Source organism: Rhinoderma darwinii, chromosome 11 (assembly GCF_050947455.1).
Source record: "Rhinoderma darwinii isolate aRhiDar2 chromosome 11, aRhiDar2.hap1, whole genome shotgun sequence".
Classification (NCBI taxonomy): domain Eukaryota; kingdom Metazoa; phylum Chordata; class Amphibia; order Anura; family Rhinodermatidae; genus Rhinoderma; species Rhinoderma darwinii.
The window spans coordinates 55,661,858-55,684,348 of record NC_134697.1 but is presented as its reverse complement, the minus strand read 5'-3'; the positions used below and the strand labels follow the sequence as shown (position 1 = coordinate 55,684,348).

The 22,491-nt window shown below is 44.2% G+C and overlaps 1 protein-coding gene across 2 annotated transcripts; it reads left to right on the top strand.

Annotated features, from left to right (window-relative positions):
* Positions 1 to 320: 320 nt before the first annotated feature.
* On the top strand, positions 321 to 21,773 carry SAR1A (secretion associated Ras related GTPase 1A). Of its 2 annotated transcripts, none has more exons than XM_075841565.1 (7): positions 321 to 445; positions 11,915 to 11,987; positions 12,088 to 12,207; positions 16,980 to 17,045; positions 17,860 to 17,963; positions 18,934 to 19,065; positions 20,720 to 21,773. In XM_075841565.1, exons 2-7 carry the CDS (start codon positions 11,930 to 11,932, stop codon positions 20,834 to 20,836), a joined length of 597 nt encoding a protein of 198 aa, XP_075697680.1. In that variant the 5' UTR covers positions 321 to 445; positions 11,915 to 11,929; the 3' UTR covers positions 20,837 to 21,773. The 2 variants fall into 2 exon arrangements, with proteins under 2 accessions (XP_075697680.1, XP_075697679.1); XM_075841564.1 differs by having other exon boundaries at positions 321 to 479.
* The last annotated feature ends 718 nt before the right edge of the window (positions 21,774 to 22,491 follow it).

The window sequence follows — 22,491 nt, the reverse complement described above, 5'->3', positions numbered from 1 at the left end:
GGCTGTAATAAATTACAAGTGGAAATGATGTGAGGCCGCTCAGACACAAACACTTTCCAAACTCATTTATCAGAATTCAGGAAAAACAAGGTCGGGAACTCCCTGTGACATTCTAGTCACTACGTCATCACTTAGTCACATGACCCGAGAAGAGCCACGCAGCCGAACCTCTCGCATTGCCTCAGGCTTGCACTGCTTGCCTGCGTCGATGGGTGACACGCATACCTATTGCTAGAGCGCATGCCCAGTCGATAGTCTCGCGGTAGCCAAACCTCGCACGCATGCGCAGTGTAGCCGGATGAAGCCGCTTTCCCTCCTGCTGTCAGTCGAGGCTGCCCTTTTTGCTACGTATTTCCGGTGTGCGGTGTCTGTTCTCTTTTACTAGCTAGTGTCCAAGGCCCCGGGCCGGGAGAAGAGGAGGAGTCGCCGCTGCCGTCGCCACTAGGTACGAAAGGGGAGAAGCGGAGAGACGGGAGGAGGTAATGTGATCCGTGTTTAGGGCAGGAGGGAGATGTTGGTAACCGGACATGATCGGGGAGACAAGTGCTGGGGAGGCCGCATAGAACAGGGCTGGGTCTAATAGAAGAACTGACGGACGTGGCTACCACTACACTGGGACCCAGTCTCGGTCACTGCAGACAGCTGCCGCGTTACCTTGACGAGGAGGGGGAGTGGGGCATCCCAGCCTGGTACCGGGTACATGACACCTAGGCTGATACTGGCACAGTCTTGTACATCCAAATGGGCCATAAATTGGCTTATTTGACTGATCCTGAGCGCTGGCACTGACGATCCATGTGAACGCGGTGATAAAATGATCATTTTTGATCATTCAGAATATTTGGAAATTTATTAGACATATGTCACATTTTTTGACACATAAGAATAGTTGGAATATCCGAATGATCTTGTTATGGGGACCGTTGTTGCGTCCGTTGTCCCGGGGCGATGTTCACATTATTTTGTGTCTAATCCGAGATAAATGTTTGTCTATGGCCGGTCACATAATCGCCACAGTCCAAAGGAACCTGTCAACAGGACGGGCCCCTCTGGGTCAGGCATCTTGAAGCGTTTAGTGGGTTTGATGTCATGTATAAGTTCTGCCTCTGTAAAGAGGATAGTCCTAGTGGCCGGTCGTGTCCTCTCCTCGTCTTGGGCACCTCTTGTACATCCTCGGTCAGGGATGCCGGGCTCTTGCGGTACGTAGGGCCCCAGATCTACACTTTGAAGATGTTGGTGTCAATATTGCTTCATCTCCTTGTATGTATGTGGTTCATGGATTCCGGAAGTCAATGTTCATGTGGAACACTAACAATACATAAATGTATCACCGTCATGGATAACGTCCAGAAGTGGCGCGTGAAAGCTGCTTCTGCGTGTTCACTAGATATTATCTCTTGAAGATCTCGGCTGCCTTATGTAAGGCAATACTCCTGGTTCCAATTCCAAGGACTCGGTTGCCTCTCGTCACCTTGTCCTTGGGGACAATGACCTGGATCGAAACCGCTACCCACAGCAAAATCCACGTCCCAGCTGTGTCTATTAAATAATATATGGACAGTGGTTGTGCCTCTGATCTTCAGGATGACCCCACTGACTGGTCAGGGTTTAACCCTGGAAGCTTTACCATCAGGAATGTGCGGAGAGTTCCTACGAGACCGCCGGGATCTTCAAGAGATGATGTTTCTTAATCAAAGTTAAGCACTGAAATCTTTTTGCACACTTGGAGAAGAAGACGAAGCTTTTTGATACGCTACCTTTAAAAGTTCACCTTTTAGTATGATGTTTTTTCGTTACCGTTGTTTTACTAGTTCTGTCTTCGTTTGGCCTCTGGGGGGGAGTGAGGTTCATTCTGTTATGTTCTGCTCATACCAGCCGATGACTTGCACTGGTTTTTAATTATTCGCTACGATCTGTAGAGACCTAGGTTGAGGCTGCTGGGCCTCGTGCCAAAAAAACCAAAACCACACACTCGAGCAGTCCAATTATTTACATTGCCTTGGAATCTGGTTACTATGCGCAACAATCTGCTTTGTGTGAACTGGTTTCTATAAGAGGCCCATGAGCTCCTTGAAAGAACCGCAACTCGTGACCTGTGCCATGAACGTTCATGATGTTTTTGGTTCTGAGATTGGTTGTATTCAACGCCGCTGTTGTATGCAAGTGACGGGTGCTCTTCTGAAACCAATTGCTAAAAAAAGTTATGAGTAAGGCCCTATTCACACTGCAGCGTTTGGCGTGCAGTATGAGATAGAGATATATATGTACCTTATGGATGACGTATGCCTATACCTTGGCAGACGTTACGTTGGAATAATTTGTTGAATTTTGCTGTAGTCTGCTCATCCCAACATGTGTTCACATCCCAATATGGTGCAAAATAATAAAATCCTAACTACAGCCCCATGCACACAACTGTAAAAATCGCCCGTAATTGTGGTCCGCAATTACGGACCCATTCACTTCTTTTGTCTACGGACACCTTCCCGTTTATTTACAGGAAGGTGCCCGGGCCGTAGTAGTGTACCGCAAAAGATAGGACACGTCCTAACTTTTGCTGTTTACGGACCGTGCTCACATACGTTTTTATGGAGCACGTGCCTAGAGAAAGCAGGCGGCCACCCCCGCAATCGCGGCCCATGATTACGGGCACGTTCGTGTGCATGAGGCCTCCGATTCGAGAGCCAACTTGACTTCTCGAGTAAAGCGCCAGGCAATAGGTACTTAAAGAGGCTCTGTCACCAGATTTTGCAACCCCTATCTGCTATTGCAGCAGATAGGCGCTGCAATGTAGATTACAGTAACGTTTTTATTTTTAAAAAACGAGCATTTTTGGCCAAGTTATGACCATTTTTGTATTTATGCAAATGAGGCTTGCAAAAGTCCAAGTGGGTGTGTTTAAAAGTACAAGTCCAAGTGGGTGTGTATTATGTGCGTACATCGGGGCGTTTTTAATACTTTCACTAGCTGGGCGCTCTGATGAGAAGTAACATCCTCTTCTCTTCAGAACGCCCAGCTTCTGACAGTGCAGATCTGTGACGTCACTCACAGGTCCTGCATCGTGACGGCCACATCGGCACCAGAGGCTACAGTTGATTCTGCAGCAGCATCAGCGTTTGCAGGTAAGTCGATCTTACCTGCAAACGCTGATGCTGCTGCAGAATCAACTGTAGCCTCTGCTGCCGATGTGGCCGTCACGATGCAGGACCTGTGAGTGACGTCACAGATCTGCACTGTCACAAGCTGGGCGTTCTGAAGAGAAGAGGATGTTACTTCTCATCAGAGCGCCCAGCTAGTGAAAGTATTAAAAACGCCCCGATGTACGCACATAATACACACCCACTTGGACTTGTACTTTTAAACACACCCACTTGGACTTTTGCAAGCCTCATTTGCATAATTACAAAAATGGTCATAACTTGGCCAAAAATGCTCGTTTTTTAAAAATAAAAACGTTACTGTAATCTACATTGCAGCGCCTATCTGCTGCAATAGCAGATAGGGGTTGCAAAATCTGGTGACAGAGCCTCTTTAAAGGGGTATCCCGGTTACCACCTCTTTTTTTTTTTTTTTTTTTTTTTTTCAAATAACTTCTTATTCACCTGTAACCTCACTAATCTAACATGTGTGGCTTTTCTTCTTTTCCTCCTTACCTTCTTACATTTTGCTCTCCAGCAGCGATGTGCTTTCCTAATCAAGTATCATGGCGCCGCCGCTGTTACCACGTGACCTCATCGCCTACATGTCCCATCATGCCCCGCCGCACAGATCCGTCTGTTTGCGCGTTCACGAGATTCTCTGCTCACTCATTGGTTACAGGCAGAGAGTCTCGTGACCTAAATAGCTCTTGGAATCTGCGTCGAGAATAAAGATGCACTCCACGCGCGTGCTCGACCGGAGCCTACAGCTCGTAGCTATTAGTAACGGAGGCCAAATGACAAGATTAGGGGACTTAAAGGTAATTTTATACTGACCGGACGATGCTAAACGGCATATTAGAACTAATTTGAGACTTATACTATATTTTGTAGAGATGTACGACATAGGTCCAAATTCAAGTAACCGGAATACCCCTTCAAAGTCTTTGATGGCTTATCGCTAGGATATGCTACCAATCGGTGGAATCCCCCCCCCCCCCCTGTGTCCTGTCGGCTTGGTTTTTGTTCTGCGGCCCCATGGACAGCTGTTAGTCAATGACCATCGTTAGAATAAAAATATCATGTCTTTCAATCATTTTAAATTTGTATACATATTTGATTTCTTCTCTAGATGTTTTGGCAGGAAGTGTTGTCGCAGTCACCAAGCTCGATTTCACTGTAACCAAGCCTTCGCTTCCTTATTATGGCTGCAACACTCAGAGCCCAGGGTTCTACCAATCCAAACTCCGATCACCACAGTGTTTTGTTGGTCTAGGCTTGGTTTAGTAGAACAGCAGAGGGTCCCAGGGTTGCAGCCTTAAAACAGCCTCCTGAAACTGGTCTTGGGATGTATTTTGTGTGGTTTTTTTCTGCCATGAATGGGAACAGAACCCACCAGGAAGAAGAAAAATATTTCCTTATGAACATTGTGGTATTTGGAGTCTGTTTGATATGGATCCGTGTATCTCTGGCACCCCCATTGTACACCTCTCTATCACTGGTTTTACAAATCATGACGCTCCATATTATGGAAGTATTCTCTCCCCTAAGAGTATTGTTGTTCAGGGAGAATTGGTAGCTGCACACAGAGTTTACGGGTTTTTTAGAATCACTTTAAGAAATGGATGAGCATCTTATCCATTTACCATTTGCATATGTTTCCATAAATCTCTTAGCATCCTTATATTGGCGCAGTCTTCAGTACGTACCTGAGCGTGTCCGATTTTTCATGGAGATGATCTGTTCTACTTCGGTTATCCGTATTGTGGAAAGGAGTAATTTTGTGATTTTGCCTTACGACCTCCTGCACACGGCAGAGACTGTATGTACTCTGTGAGTTCCTCTGATGCCCCTGGTCGGCACCATATTCGAGGTATTCTCCCCTAAAAGCAGTGCCTCTAAAGGAGAATATCTCTCTAATATGGCAGATGATGGAGTATATCACAATTTTTGTTTTCGGTCAGATTCATGAAGAATTCGACTGAAATCCTGCGTACAAAATTGAAGGCATCTGGAGGAACAGTGGGGCCCCGTAGACTGTGCCGTATGGTGTCTCTGTACAACTCGGAGTCCACGTCCATCCAGTCGCATGTATGAGCGCTTGGTCTAAGTTGAGCCTTTCCTCTTTGAGCTCAAATACTCTGGCTTATTTTATCACTTTCTTAGGAAAGCATTGTGAGACTGGGCTCGACATATTCAGAGTTCCAGGTAACCAATATACTACGGACTCCTAACTTTTTGGGTTATTTTCTATTGAGGGTCTATGTATGTAGGGTCTTATCGCTGGGCTCCTGGAGGGGTCTGCATGGTTTCTCAGGTCTGCAGTTTTGTGGGCATCATATCAGCAGTTATACTTGGCATTTACGGCATGAATGGTTGTACTTGTGGTCGTCGCTTTATCAGTAGTTTTAGACGGTCGGGTAGTATGGAGTTTATAACCGGGATATGGAGAAGGCAGACTTTACAGTATTAGGTCTTTCACTCGAGCATATTGGTAAATGTCCGTAATACGGACATATTACGGATGAGATTGCGTCAGTATTACAGATCTGTATTAATGATGGGCTGTCTACTAGGATAGAATTCAATGACATAAGACGGCCCCTTTGATAAACGGATGACATACGGACACGTCCGTATCTTCATCGCTCTTTATAGACTCAATGGGCGTTCTCTTTTTGGAACACGAATGAAAGTAGTGCCTTCTGAGCTTTTAAAATATGCGCGTATTGTTTTTATCCGTTATCCACATACTACGGTCTGCAAAAACGGATGGAATACGGATGTAAAATGCGCTCATGTGAAAGGCCTAACGCGGATTATGATGAACATCAAACCACCACTGAGATGTGACGTCTTTCCATAGCATGACGGGTAGACCAAGATAAGCAGGTGTCACATCTATGGCAGGAGGAATGTAGTCCGGGACCAGCAGATGTCACATATACATAGAAATCATCAGTACTTTTTGTTATTTTTTTTTAGATGCCCTGTGTAGGCCGCTGGTGTCCTAGATATAATGTTACTTAAAGAGGCTCTGTCACCAGATTTTGCAACCCCTATCTCCTATTGCAGCAGATCGGCGCTGGAATGTAGATTACAGTAACGTTTTTATTTTTAAAAAACGAGCATTTTTGGCCAAGTTATGACCATTTTTGTATTTATGCAAATGAGGCTTGCAAAAGTACAACTGGGCGTGTTTAAAGTAAAAGTCCAAGTGGGCGTGTATTATGTGCGTACATCGGGGCGTTTTTACTACTTTCACTAGCTGGGCGCTCTGACGAGAAGTATCATCCACTTCTCTTCAGAACGCCCAGCTTCTGGCAGTGCAGACACAGCCGTGTTCTCGAGAGATCACGCTGTGACGTCACTCACAGGTCCTGCATCGTGTCGGACGAGCGAGGACACATCGGCACCAGAGGCAACAGATGATTCTGCAGCAGCATCGGCGTTTGCAGGTAAGGGTTTATACCTTTCACTAATCAAAGCTGAAATAGCTGCTCTATCCTCCTCCACGCCTATGCACTTGACCATAAGGCCATTGTTGGATGCGTAGACGTTTCTATACGTACAATAGAGCAGCTGTACACATGAGTCATACGTGCGCACACAATCCCCGCAGACACCTGAGATCAGATCTTGGGGAAAGGATTGTCATTATAAATGGAGGCATTATGGCCGGCTCTGGAATGCCTTTGACAAGTGCATTGAGTGAAGGAAACAATAAACTTTCTTTGTGCGTGTAAGAAATGTAACCGGATGCTGAATCCTGGTTCATGCGCCACATCAGATTTCAGCTCTGGGTTATCAGCTCTGCGGTTTTAGTGTATCGCTTCCGTATGTAGATGCACAAAGTTAGTTTTATCCAGATGACAGTCTATATTAGGCCATGTTCACACAGAGTATTTGGCAGGCAGAAAAAATCTGCCTTAAAATTCCTTCGGGAATTTTGGGGCCGATTTTGACCTGCCTGTGTGCTTTTTTTTCCCACTGCTTTCGCAGTGTTTTTCACCAGTGGCCATTGAGGACCATGCCCAAAAAAAGCTGTGAAAAACGCCTTTTTCTGCCTCCCATTTATTTCAATGGGAAGTCACGGACGGAACTGCAGCAGGAAAGGCCATGCTGCGCGTCCTTCCCGGAAGCGGCTAAAAGCCACTCGGAGAAAAAACCGCCTCTGTCTCCTGTTGAAATCAATGGGAAGTGATTTTTGCGCTGATTCCAATGCGGTTTCCACATCAAAATTGGCACCAAAAAAACTGAACTGGGCCTTCTAGAAGAAAAGGCTGAGCAGAGCTTGTTCTGATGATGTACAAGCTGTAAATAATGCAGTGTAGGTATTAGGCCCTGTTCATACCTGCGATTTTCATCAGGTTTCTATTGCTGTAGCATACTGCGCTGTTCTAGCCATTGAAAAATCAAGTGAATGGGCAAAAAAAAGGATCAGGCTGTAAAAACTGAAGCAAAGTCAGTGTGAATAGAGTTGTACTTTAAAGGGAACCCATCAGCAGTTTTTAGGCCTCAAAACTGTTGACAGAGCGATATAGGGGAGGGGGAGCATTTTAGACATACCATTTTTCTTGGTCATGCAAGTTGCAGACCAAGAAACCACATTTTATTCCCCCGACGCAGCGGTTGCAAGTTCCAACCTTTGTTCTGAGTGGCAGCGGCCAATCAGGAGACGGCTAGAACCGTCACTCAGAGCAGATGGGCGGGGCTTGCAGAGTGTAGCGCAGGAACACTTGCACATCAATTCCTGCCTTAGTGGCACTTTTGATCGGCGCGTCGGGGGAATTAAACATTGTTTTCTTGGTTATGCAACTAAAAGGTTTTGTTTAAAATCCCCCTCCCCCTCTTTATCGCTCACAGCAGTTTTGAGGCCTCAAAACTACTGACCTGTTCCCTTTAAACCATTGCAAAATGAAAACATTGTGTAATTGTATGATGATGATAACGTTGTAAATAAGCTCGGTAGTGATGTTGACACGAAATCCAATACTGTTAGAGAGGGTCAGTCACACATCACAAATGTATTAATAGACTGTGTCCATCATGACTCAGGGGCTTAACACCCCCTATAGAGTGACCAATATTTCCAGCATTTGGCGCTCCACTTCTCTTTTGTTGAGGCGGCCTGACAGACACCTTGCGGGACAGATGGTGAAGGAGCAGTAGATTGACGAGCGGACACTAGAGAACTTGTGACTGATCTTTACAGGAAATCTCCACTTTTGAACAATTGACATCATTCTATAGGTAACACACTCTTGCTATACTAATCTTGTACGGATCTTAAAAAGTAACATTCATCATGTCTGAGAGCCGCCTTCAGACTGACAACGATCACTGATCACAGTCGAAGGTGCAAAGCGTCCAGCCGAGCGCTTCTACACCTCCGTTTCAGCAATGCTGGGCGTCTAAGCACCTGGACCCCCGCTGATCCAAACTTTTTATCGGTCTCTAACACGGCTGTAGTTTGATGGAAGTGAAGTTACTCTTTAAGTTACATAATGTCTTTTGTCCCTCTATTTATATCCGTGTTTCCTGTTACCAGAGAGCAACTTACTATGGGAACTCTGGTGACCGTTAGAGACTGTGACAGATGCCTTACAGTGGCATTCATCACCCATAGACTATTATGGCATCTGTTTAAAGTATACATCACAAGCTTCTCGTGCCGTATACGATGAATCTCCTGGGGTACACACTAAACCCTGATCATGAACGTGATATGAACTGGGCCTTAGTTAGCGCTAAGCTGTTTGACCACATGTCTGACAGTGGAGTATAGATAAACTGCTGTCTGTTTCCAAGGGCAACCAGCAGAATTTTGAAAAGCAGTTTTGGTATGTATATCTTTTTTGAAGTGCTGTAATATACAGATCAGAAAGAAAAATAATACCCTCCGAAGAGATAAAATATCCACATGGCCCGCTCATCTCCACAGAGGATCATATATTTCATGTCTACTCGTGACTTTTTACTGAAACGTTCTGTCGTCCGCTATCCTGTACATTCAGCGCTATCATATTTGTTTAGTCGTAACACTGTTCATGTGAGTTCAACATTCCACTAATGTTTTCTGGATCTGTTTAGTCGTTGTGCAATAGATGGGGCGTACATTGTGGGTTTATACCGTGGCAAATGCCCAATGCGCAGTGATTGCTCAGCTTATCCCTGATCTCTCGCTGCATGAAGTTGGTTTGTGGCGCGGCTTTTTTCATCCTAGCCCTTCTTGCATTTACATTTTATTCTTTATATGTATAGTATTGTATTCTTTATATCTTTCTTCCTCATATTCCTAAAGGGGCTTTCCTCTCTAGTAGGGGTCTGACCACTAAGGCCCCCGCCAATGTCTAGAACAGAGATTCTGTGGCAGGTATATGTCGCTTATTGGATTATCTCATTGGTGGTGTTTGTTGCTTGTATTTTATCATTTTATCCTTGTAATAAATATACACAACAGACAATATGACCAAGCAGAGCTGCAGTATAAAGCAAAGGGGGCTGAGATAACCGTGCATTCCAGATTACCTCAGACTCGTGCACAGAGCCTTAGCTGCATTGACTAATATCACATTTTGGCATATATTTATTTATTTCAGTTACTTATATAGCGGCAACATATTCCGCAGCGCTGTACAGAGTTCCTCTTTTACTGTCCCCATTGGGGCTCACAATCTAAATTCCCTATTGGTATGTTTTCGGGGTGTGGGAGGAAACACGGGGAGAACATACAAACTCCATGCAGATGTGTCCTTGGTTGGATTTGAACCCAGGACCCCAGTGCTGCAAGACAACAGTGCTATACCACGCGAAAATCTTCCGATGTATGCGTGAAATGTAGGCTATGACGGACCGTGGCACCCATCACCATAGTTTAGGGGTGTATGTTAAACGTATATGTCATAAACTCCTATGACCCTGTTCATGATGTATTCGTTAAACTGATACCATTATAGTCTATGGCAGACGGAGGCCACGATTCGGCATCCGTTTAACGCATACATCGCCCATAGACTATAATGATTTCCGTTTAAAGTAAAAGCCCATGACGCGTATGTTAAACGTGTACCTTTGATGTATACAGCGGCATACGTCACCCTTAGATCCCCACGTTTTTTTTTGTTTTTTTTTACAGGATTTCTTGAGATGGAATAGCAGAGTCTACTACACTATTCCATCCTCAAAAAAGGTGTACTGACGTATACCAGCCCGACGGAGGCCAGTAAGACTCCCTTTTGTCCTTTGCTAGGACTAGTGGTGCCCTATGGATTCATTTAGCATCTACATCGAGATTTTTGTAATGTACACGATAAACGTAGGGCCAAAACCTGGTGTGCACAGAGCCTAAGCTCCAGTCACTGATCATAGCTGTTCTCTAATGGAGCTCCACTCAAAAGAACATAAATACCAAAGAATCGCTCCCCATAGGTACTTGTATAACCTCTATATCTGTATGTAGGAAAGGGGTGAAGGTTTAGGCTTTCAGACCCCCCCCCCCCCCCCGTCTAACTGACATCTGACCTGGTCTAAAACGAAATACTTTACAATTGGCATTGCCGATCTAATGACCACGTCCCACCGCTATAATTCATGTTTATTACAGGGTGTGGGGAGATGTAGCCGGTACGACAAGGTCAAATGATTTTAATACTTCTGACATGTGAAGGAGGTGTCATCCCGTGACCTCTGCTGTGTGAGGATATTCAGGATGCGGGTGTCACATTAGTCAGGGCCATTCTACACATGCTTGTTTATCACCGGACTTGTTTGTGTTGTTGTGTACAAACCTCTGATACAGCAGATGAATAGAAACCAGTCTAGGAGGATATCCAGTGCTGGCAAAATGGAGGAGGGTGAGCAATACACTGACAGCTGATCCCATGTGTTCTCCTGAGAGCGGATCTTAATCACACGTCGTCTTCGCTCCCTCCAGATTTGACGTTCTACTTTAGACTGGTTTTAGTAGCAAACCTTATTTTTAAATATTCTGCCGCCGTAGTAAAACGTATTTCATATGCTATTGCCAGACGTCCCGTTACTGTATATTCTTCCCAATACAGCCAGAAAAGATGAGCCAGTATTCGGACCCTTCAAGAGTTCATTAATGTTGGGATATGTAGGGTTGTATGAGGTTAGGAGAACATGGCTGCTGTCCAGAAACGGCGTCGCTCTTCTTATAATCTTAATAATTTCTTCTAAAAATGATCCGTTTGTTCAATTCGTTTTTGGGTTCTCTGTTTGAACTAATTTAATATACTAATATTTAACAAATTCTTTGTTATATCCTTTCCTATGAAAGCCAAATGACAACCAATATGGCTACCACAGGTGTCATAACTCTGTTTTCATGGCCCCTAATTGGCAAATTTTGCTAGTTCTATCTGCATCGCTCTTACATGTCTGGGTTCACACTGTGTGTTTTTTGTTTTGTTTTTGGTTGAACTCCTATTAAACTTCCATGTCTCTTCTCTACCAAAACAAAATGCATGTTAAAAACGCAACAAAAACAGTGTGAACTCAGCCCAATGCTGCCTGATTAGATTGCATGAGCCTGGAAGAGCAATGTGACAACCTATGTGGCTGTGGCCGTGGTCATCACTAAGTTTTGTCACAGACGTCTAATTACAGGGGATTATATAGGGAGCGCTACACTTGTTATAGGCAGTCAATGTTCTAACTGGAAAACCCTGTACTGTATGATATAAATGATGTCTCTGGACTGATCTTTGCCCCTTTCAGGCTCTAATTGTCCGTGTCTTTCTTCCATATTTCAGGACACAGATTCCGAGATGTCTTTCATATTTGAGTGGATATATAACGGCTTCAGCAGCGTCCTGCAGTTTTTAGGTAAATGTGAAGTTTTCTCCTTTTCTCCTGTGGCCGTTGATCTTGGCATACTTTTCCTCATTTCTATACTCTCTCCTGAGACCTGTTCGCTTTCTTGCAGGATTATACAAGAAGTCTGGGAAACTAGTATTTTTAGGCTTGGACAATGCTGGTAAAACCACGCTGCTACACATGCTGAAGGATGACCGGCTGGGCCAGCACGTCCCCACACTACATCCAAGTATGTAATATACAACCCTACAGCTGTTCTGTCCTGTGTATATTCATCTGCCGCCTTGTACTTGGCATATGATGTATCTTATTACATTAACTGGGAGGCATAGCCGCTTTATAGGTCATAGGCGGAGAAAAGAATCACTACAAAAGGGCAACTGCAGTGACCCCAGAGTAGATAATCTGGTTTCACAATCATCATCCTCTGACCAGGTTCAATATTGGGAGCATTCCGATTTCTTGTTCCTTTTATAATCCGCTTACAGAACTTTAGAATATCCGATCTATTTCACAATAATATATATGTATAGTAGATGTCAGTGCTTGATTTCCATGGAAGTGCATATAAATAATGGCTCTAATTCCCATGTGCTGGCATGTCAGTGGATAGTGGGTTACCTAATAGTGAATTATATGAAGCTCCCCGTCTTGTTTAGAAGAGGCGTTGCAGCAGCTGAGGCATTTTGCTGGTTAAAACACACCCAGCTGCTACCTCATCAATGGTAGCTGGAATCGCAAAGGAAATATGTCTCTCGTTAAGCTGCGGTTATCTTATGTTCACAGGTAGCTTCATAGGTGTGCAGGCTCGTTGTCAGACTACAAGCTGCAATAAATACCATGACCGGGCAGAGACCGAGGATTTGTAATATTTTGCCATCAATTTTATTGTTCCAATCCATTACAGATGAAAGTTGAAGCAACTTTGCAAATAGTCTGACTTTAAAAACCTCCAATCTTGTCTACAGCTTCTGTGCAGACCTATGTATCTGCACGGAAACCGAGTACAAACAAGCCATGTGTAGCTTGATCCTCCAGTAATACTCCCTGTCATCTTTCCTCTACTTCTTGTTGGATTCATTTGGTAGGTTAGCAAGAAGTAGGAGACAAGTGGATGTCTATTTAAGTGCAGGATCAGACTACACAGGGTTTGTAGTCTGTTACCATGGAGACAGAGGTTTGCATAGGAGCTGTAGACGCAAAACAATAGGAAATGGTAACCTAAGAGGTTTTTTTTGGTGAATGTGAACCTACCTAAGCAATACCCTTCTCTGTTCAGGTGTGTCCATTTTTATGGTAGTGAATTTATGCATCACTACAGCCAAGTTTAAGGACGCGGCAGTCGTCCGAAACGCGTAGGCCCCGAGGACACGCACCACCACTTTTTCACACACCCAGGACCTTATGCAACTGGACTTCCTTTTAATTTCATTCCATTAAACTTGGAACAGAAAATCCATTTTAATTGCACCCAGCGCTGGATCCTACCTTCTTCCTTGCTTGAATTTATGCATATTAGCTAAATGAAAAACCTGATTCTCTATGTGATATTGGGACAGTCGGGTGTAGCCGCCTGCCATTATTTAGTCTGCAGTTCGCCTTCTACAGTGTTTGTAGGGAATAGTTTTGCTCCCTATGATTTACATAAGGAATGGATCGCTCACCCTGGCTTCTTTATGGTAGGACTGTGTAAGGAGTTTTTTGGTTCCATTCAGCACTGAGAAAGATGCGGTGTCTGCCAGCAGCTGCCCATATTCCACATGGCGCTGCATTTAGTGCTGTTCTATACTTGGATGTTTTGGGAGATCACGTTGATAACGTACTGGACACCGGATAAGGAAGGGTTTAGAGAATCGGGCAGGGTTCATATATAGATGAAAGATCTGCTGATACCCTATGGATCATGAGGCTGCTGATATGTTTATGTAGTACTTATCTTGCTTTAGACCAGGGGTCTCAAACTCGGCCGGGTAAGTGGGCTGCATATAGAAAAAATGGGAAGTTGACGGGCTGCATTACTTTCAAATTTGATACAATACAAAATTATTGTTAATCAATTAGTTATTTGAACTACTATAACACTATATTACTATAATAATACCGCTAGGTTTAAAATTTGAGGTATTTCTCCACGTGCTTATTTCAACAATCCAGCTTTCCAGTTGAAGTGTCGCCAAATGCAGTCCGGCGGCTCAGTTAGCACACATGTCAAGATTGGGCAGCCCCTTTTTAGATAGTGCCACAGTGCCCTCTGTGGATGCTGCAACACACCCCTAGATAAGGCCACAGTGCCCTCTGTAGATAAGGCCACAGTGCCCTCTGTAGATAAGGCCACAGTGCCCTCTGTAGATAAGGCCACAGTGCCCTCTGTAGATAAGGCCACAGTGCCCTCTGTAGATAAGGCAACTGTGCCCCTGACATCACTGGGACTCCTGCTCTGGGGAAGCCCCTGACATCATTGTCGATGTATGGACAGCGATGTCAGAGGCTTCCCCAGAGTCCCGGAGCAGAGCCGATAATAGCGCTCTGCCCGGGACTCCGCTCTGGGGTAGACCCTGACACACTGTCCATATATGGGCAGATATGTCAGGGAATTCCGCATCGTCCCGGAGCAGAGCCTATACTAGCGCTCTGCCTGGGACTCCGCTATGGGGAAGACCCTGACACACTGTCCACATATGGGCAGCGATGTCAGGGAATTCCACAGAGTCCCGGAGCAGAGCCTGTACTAGCGCTCTGCCCGGGACTCCGGCTCTGGGGAAGCCCCAGACATCGCTGTTCATATGTGGACAGTCTGTCAGGGTCTTGCCCAGAGCGGAGCAGAGCGCTGGTGTCGGCTTTGCTCCTGGACTCTGTGGAATTCCCTGACATCGCTGTCCACATATGAACAGCGATGTCTGGGGCTTCCCCAGAGCCGGAGTCCCGAGCAGAGCGCTGGTGTCGGCTCTGCTCCGGGACTCTGTGGAATTCCCTGACATCGCTGCCCATATATGGACAGTGTGTCAGGGTCTTGCCCAGAGCGGAGCAGAGCGCTGGTGTCGGCTCTGCTGGACTCTGTGGAATTCCCTGACATCGCTGTCCACATATGAACAGCGATGTCTGGGGCTTCCCCAGAGCCGGAGTCCCGAGCAGAGCGCTGGTGTCGGCTCTGCTCCGGGACTCTGTGGAATTCCCTGACATCGCTGCCCATATATGGACAGTGTGTCGGGGTCTTGCCCAGAGCGGAGCAGAGCGCTGGTGTCGGCTCTGCTCCTGGACTCTGTGGAATTACCTGACATCGCTGTCCACATATGAACAGCGATGTCTGGGGCTTCTGCAGAGCCGGCACCAGTGCTCTGCTCGGGACTCCGGCTCTGGGGAAGCCCCAGACATCGCTGTTCATATGTGGACAGCGATGTCAGTGAATTCCAGAGTCTCGGAGCAGAGCAGATACTATCGGCTCTGTGTCCCGCGGGCCGCAGATGACAGCCCCAGGGGCCGCATGCGGCCCGCGGGCCTCGTGCTTGAGACCCCTGCTTTAGACGGTTTGGAGGTTTATTTCTGTTAATGTTTTGATATGCTGGTTTGTAACGTGAATACAAGATGTTCAGTTTATGGAAACGAATAAAGAATTAACGTTAAGACAAGTGTCAATAGTATTTTAACGTTGCATGTTTCTCGGATGCATACCGCTCCAGCGTGTGCCAATAAACGTCTGAATGGTGCCCTATGGATATGTTTGCTGCATGCGAAGGGAGCTTTCCCCAGTGCATGCTCTGAATATAGTTCACACCGTAATGTGAACAAGGCCTAAATATTGCTTTACATATCTTGTACTAGTCTTAAAATAAATAGTTTTATTCTACATTCATGTCCAAAGGAAATAACAGAATCTGCTGGTTTTCTGTTTCCGTGGAGCAGTGCATTGTGGGAGCTCAGTTGGCAGTTACATAGTTAGGTCACATCTCTGACTGCGGAATGGAGCTATGCTGTTGTCTGTTTCTAGGGGCTACCGGCAGAATGTGATTTTCTGTTCTGTGAGTGGTCATAGAGTGGTCACATGACTAACCAGTCTCTGTAGGTCTGCCATCTTGGTCATTATGTGTGTAAAAAATAATTAAAAAAAATATATATATATTTATATGCGTGTGTAAAATCTCCCATCTCCCATTTTTTTTCTGTAAAATAGTGTAAACAATAAAAAAAAAAAATACACAACTGGTATTGCCAGATTCGTAGCTATCCGAACTATTAGGGTGTGTGCACACACACTAATTACGTCCGTAATTGACGGACGTATTTCGGCCGCAAGTAGTGGACCGAACACCGTGCAGGGAGCCGGGCTCCTAGCATCATACTTATGTACGATGCTAGGAGTCCCTGCCTCGCTGCAGGACAACTGTCCCGTACTGTAATCATGTTTTCAGTACGGGACAGTTGTCCTGCAGCGAGGCAGGGACTCCTAGCATTGTACATAAGTATGATGCTAGGAGCCCGGCTCCCTGCAGTGTGTTCGGACCGGCACTTGCGGCCGAAATACGTCCGTCAATTACGGACGTAATGCCCTCGTGTGCACATACCCTTATAGTAAAACATTATTCATCCAGCAAAGTGAACTCTCCACCCAAAAATAAAGGCTGTTTTGTTTTTTCTCCTCACCTACCAAACAAAATTGAATAAAAAGTAATCAAAAAGCCGATTGCGCCTAATAATGTTTCCAATAAAAACTACAACCAACTCGCCCTGCAAAAAAAAAGCCCGAACACTGCTCTGACAGAAAATTAAAAAAGTTCTGGGTCTCGAATGACGCAAAATGATTTTTTTTTTTTTTTAACAAATTTTTAAGAAGTAAAAACAAACAAAAAACAAAAATATAAATTTGGTATAGCTGTAATCGTACTGACCATGTCACTATTACTGCCTGGTGATCGCCGGTAAAAACAAAACAAGTGGCATTATGCTTTCACCCGTTGCTCAGTTTTAGTATATTTTTCAAAATAACCTGTTGACCTTCACCCACAGCATCAGAAGAATTGACGATTGCTGGAATGACCTTCACAACTTTTGACCTTGGTGGGCACGAACAAGGTGGGTATTCTCATTGTTGCATTTTTCTATTCACTTAGATATGTACTAGATTCTGGAGATGGGTCGTTGATCCAGGTATTTATTCTGATAATAGTTCATTTTTGGAGTCTGGAAGGAATCTTTCCTCCTAGTATGAGTCAATTGACAACTGGGTCATTGGGTTTTTTGCCTTTAGTCTGTCCTGTCTGTCCTTTTTTTTCCAACTATGAGATTAAGAGGACCGGACCTCTCATTTAGCCTTACGGAGTAATCAAGACAATTGCTTTAAAGAGGTCCTGCTATCAGCAGTTCTGGCTATATATATATATATCTCCATCGACCCGGGTGACCCACCGTGGATTTTGTACAACGGACATATGCGTTTCCAGCCTTCGTTCTGAGAAGCTCATGAAATAAGAAATGTATTATAATATATAGGGCTGCATAAATCCTCTATCTCAGAGCGGCACAGGATAGGGGGAGAGAAGCTCAGCCTCGTGATGAATAGGTTTAGTTGAAGCAGGTTTTCTGAGTAAATTCTGACATGACTCCTGGGAGAGACAGTCCTGCTAACCCCGCCCCCACATATTGATTGACAGTCTTCTCTGTATACACACTGATACACAGAATGCTGTCAATCACTGTTTATGGGTGTGGTAAGCAGGACTCATTTCCTCTCAATGTTATGTCAGGATTTACTTCAAATGACATAAACCTATTGATCGTGGGGCTTAGCGTCTCCCTTTATCATATGCTTCTCTCAGATAGGACTGTATAAATCACCTGACAGGTTCCCTTTAACTTGAAATCCTGTTTTGATCTTTGTTTGTCTCAGCTCGGCGTGTTTGGAAGAACTACTTACCAGCAATCAATGGAATCGTGTTTCTCGTGGACTGTGTAGACCATTCACGCCTTATGGAGTCCAAAGTGGAGCTCAATGTAAGATTTTATCGTTTACTCATTTAAATGGACACTAACATTTCAAACCACTTAGGCTAATTTAATCGTGTACCTGATCTAGATCAACTTTGTAATTTATTTACTGTTAATATTTACTTGTTTTATCCATGCAAATTCTGTGTGAAGTTACTGCCATTAGGTGTCTATGGGGAGGGGACGTGGGAGCAGGAGGAGGGAGCAGAGAGAGAAAGACACCAACGCTGCACATACAAGTTTATGGAGAGGGGGAGCAGAGAGAATGACAGACATGCTGCCCAAGCAAGTCTAGGGAGTGGGTAGGGGAAGCAGGAGCAGAGTGAGAAAGACTCAGACAGACATGCTGCAGCTTCCTTGTAAATGTTACGATCTCATCCCAGTGCTGGATTGGATTCTTAAACACTGGCCATTACTGTTGTATAATAGTGTGTGTGTGTGTGTGTGTGTGTGTGTGTGTGTGTGTGTGTGTGTGTGTACACAACTGGGAATTCGAGAGAGAGACTGCAGAGGAGAAACCTGCTAAATAATGGCACATACAGGTCATATAATGGCCATAAATAGTGTTACTCCTCATGTACATACATGACCGCTTATTCTGAAAAGTCATTTTAAAAGTTAGGTACGCCTTAAATACAAAAAAAAAAAAAAAGTGTACCAATTGGGAAACGATACCATGTAAATCTTTTTAGCTGCAAAAGCTTGGTAGTTCTTTACTTATGTGCTTGATTTCCTACACAGGGTCTAGCTTTTCTTTTCTCTTACCAGAACTGATTGTTGCCTACTAGAGTTTATGCGCCATAGGCAAGACGTGCATTCTCTTCATAAAACCAACAGCATTGGTAGAATCGCAGTAGTATTTAGTGCATGAGACGGACATGGCCATGTGATCTGTTAGGTGAATGCCAGCTATAATGTTTGCCGAACAATATATATTTGCAGACATTGTAATATTGTGAGTGTTTTATTATTTCAGGCTCTCATGACAGATGAAACAATATCAAATGTGCCAATCCTCATCCTCGGTAATAAAATCGACAGACCTGAGGCAATCAGCGAAGAGAAATTGAGAGAAATATTTGGACTTTACGGACAAACCACAGGAAAAGTAATTACATTTTGACAGTATTAAAGGGGCTCTCCTCTTTTGGCAATATTTACCTGTTAGCAGGGACCCATGACAATAAGCTTAAAGAGGCTCTGTCACCAGATTTTGCAACCCCTATCTGCTATTGCAGCAGATAGGCGCTGCAATGTAGATTACAGTAACGTTTTTATTTTTAAAAAACGAGCATTTTTGGCCAAGTTATGACCATTTTTGTATTTATGCAAATGAAGCTTGCAAAAGTCCAAGTGGGCGTGTATTATGTGCGTACATCGGGGCGTTTTTAATACTTTTACTAGCTGGGCGTTCTGATGAGAAGTATCATCCACTTCTCTTCAGAACGCCCAGCTTCTGGCAGTGCAGACACAGCCGTGTTCTCGAGAGATCACGCTGTGACGTCACTCACAGGTCCTGCATCGTGTCGGACGAGCGAGGACACATCGGCACCAGAGGCTACAGATGATTCTGCAGCAGCATCAGCGTTTGCAGGTAAGTAGCTACATCGACTTACCTGCTAACGCCGATGCTGCTGCAGAATCATCTGTAGCCTCTGGTGCCGATGTGTCCCCGCTCGTCTGACACGATGCAGGACCTGTGAGTGACGTCACAGCGTGATCTGGCAGAAGCTGGGCGTTCTGAAGAGAAGTGGATGATACTTCTCATCAGAGCGCCCAGCTAGTAAAAGTAGTAAAAACGCCCCGATGTACGCACATAATACACGCCCAGTTGTACTTTTACTTTTAAACACACCCACTTGGACTTTTGCAAGCCTCATTTGCATAACTACAAAAATGGTCATAACTTGGCCAAAAATGCTCGTTTTTTAAAAATAAAAACGTTACTGTAATCTACATTGCAGCGCCGATCTGCTGCAATAGCAGATAGGGGTTGCAAAATCTGGTGACAGAGCCTCTTTAATGACAGTGTCCCCAGAAATCAACTGTGATCAACCTAGCAGTTAGGTTGTTCACATCTGTGTCGGAGGCTCCATTTGTAGCATGCAACGCAATTTTGTCTGACAAAGTAACAGAAGCCTGATGTGTGCGTCATGCAACGGAGCCGGCACTTAGTTGTTTTTTTTTGTTCTGCTACTAAAAAAAAGGAGATGTGAAAGAACCCTTAGGGTTTCATTTACCTGCAGCGCCACCACAGGAGAAATTAAGCATTACACAGAACCCATTTAAATTCACATGCTGGGTCTGTAATACAGGACAGGTCCTCCAGATCGAGAGACTCTGTAACCGCTCTCCACTCCGGCCAAGAGATGAGGATGCTGAACAGGGAACCCCCCTCTAGAAACCTAATATTTCCTAATAGGGTGTATGAAAATGGGTTTTCTCAACTGGACAACCCTTTTGAACGTTTTTGTCTGGATATATTACTCTCAGGATCCCCCTTATTAGCAGCCAATTGCGGGGAGTTTTGCTGATATTGATCTGTAAGGTAAACATACATTTATCCTGCAACGCCACTCAAACGTGGCCGAGCATTGTTAAACTAAATAGATGCCCGTTGTTTTCACCGTCTGCTGGATGCGGATCTCTGCTTTTGTCCCGAGTAGGGTAATTCCTAAATGACCTGTACAAACATCCCCTTTAATGTTATTGCAATATTCTACTTTCTTCATTCTAGTAACTTCTCCATCTTTTCATTGTAGGGTAACGTGCCACTGAAGGATCTAAACGCTCGACCCATGGAAGTGTTCATGTGCAGTGTGCTCAAGAGGCAAGGCTATGGCGAGGGCTTCCGCTGGCTCTCACAATATATTGACTGAAACTTTTTCCCCCTCTCCAACTCCCTTTGAAACAACAAGAAAACAAATAAAACCAGATTATACAGAGTTCAACTCCTCCGGACCTGATCCAGACGGACTTCTCTCTCGGTGTGGGGCAGACTCACGAAGGCAGTGATTAACACATGCAACAACCAGGAGTCTTGTGGGGCACCCCCCTCTGATCATGAGTCACATCAAAAGAAAAACCATTCTATTTTTAAGAAACGTGTCAACTAAAACCGTGTCTCTCCCAGTTTTATTTGCTTTGTTTTTTTCCTCGGTCCGGAGTTTTTTTTTTTTTTTTGTTTCGCTTTTTTAAATCTATTTAATGATATTTACATTTATCACTAAATACTGATCCACGTATCATAACAATAGAAGTCCACAATAAACATAGTTTTTGGGCTGGCCTGCTCTTTAACAATGATTTTGCTGTAGAAACTTGGCTAATATATGTATTTGGCGCATGGTTTAGACGCCATGAGGGATGAGCATTTTGTGCTTTTTGCTTTTTTTTTCACTTGTGTGAAGTGAAAAGTGCCCTTTTGAAGCAAAGGTTTCTGTATTTTCCTAGACATTCTTTTACGAGTCTTTGTTTCTTCACTGCCCTTTAGATAGTTGTTTGTGGCAATTATGTTCTCCTCAACCTGAGCAATGTGTCTGGTATCCATTGTTAGTCCGAAATCCACTCTCACTACTACAAAGTGTTCAAAGGGTCTTCTTGAAGTCAACAGGTTTTGGTGCGGCTTTTTTTTTTTTTTTTCCCCAGACCTGAGTGTACTAATCGCAGGAAGGAGAATTGTAAAGAAATGTCTATACACAGTTTACATCATATTTTCTCAAGTTATTGTTTTAGTTGCATTTTAAAAACCACTGGGTTGTCCAGTCTCCACTTTGCAACCTATATAAAATTTGCAATAAAGTAAAAACACTCAGATATTACTCGTGAATTGGTTTTCGACACCTGTCAGACATATATCATTAGCTGGGAATGGATTATTTTATATCTATTGAATGTTTTTGAAGGCTATGGACACTTTTGAAAGGGATTTTCTTTAATAAACAGGCCAACTTTAATTAATTTTTATTAAAAATAATTTTTACTTTTTGAGATACAGCTGCTTTGTATTCTCTATACAGAGCAGCTGTATAGTTTGCGAAGGCCTCATCCTTCAGTCCTGCGGACCTGACAGGTTAAGTGACAAACAGGATCCACCTGTAACCTATCACATCCAAGTAATGAACTTAGATGTGCTAGTTTACAGGTGGATCCTGCATGTCGGAGACCCGCGGACCTGACGGGTACAGATGCTCTGTGTAGAGAATACAAAGCAGCTGTATCTCAAGAAGTAAAAATTATTTTTTTTAAACCAATTATAAAGTTGCACTAAACACTGCCATTTTTATAAAAAAAAAAAATAATCCCTTTCAAAGGTGTACATCGCCTCGAAGAAGTTGTATGATCATCTGCCGTTGCATTTTGAGGTTACTTCCAATAAATTGCAGCATCTAAAGTCTGAGGGATGTGATCTAATCCACCTGTGATGCAATTGCTGCCTCTTGTTGAAGTTGACTGCAGATTTTTCTACACCGGGATACTAGTGACCGTTGCACTCATTGAAGTCGTGTGAATTAAATCACACCATTTTTTTGTG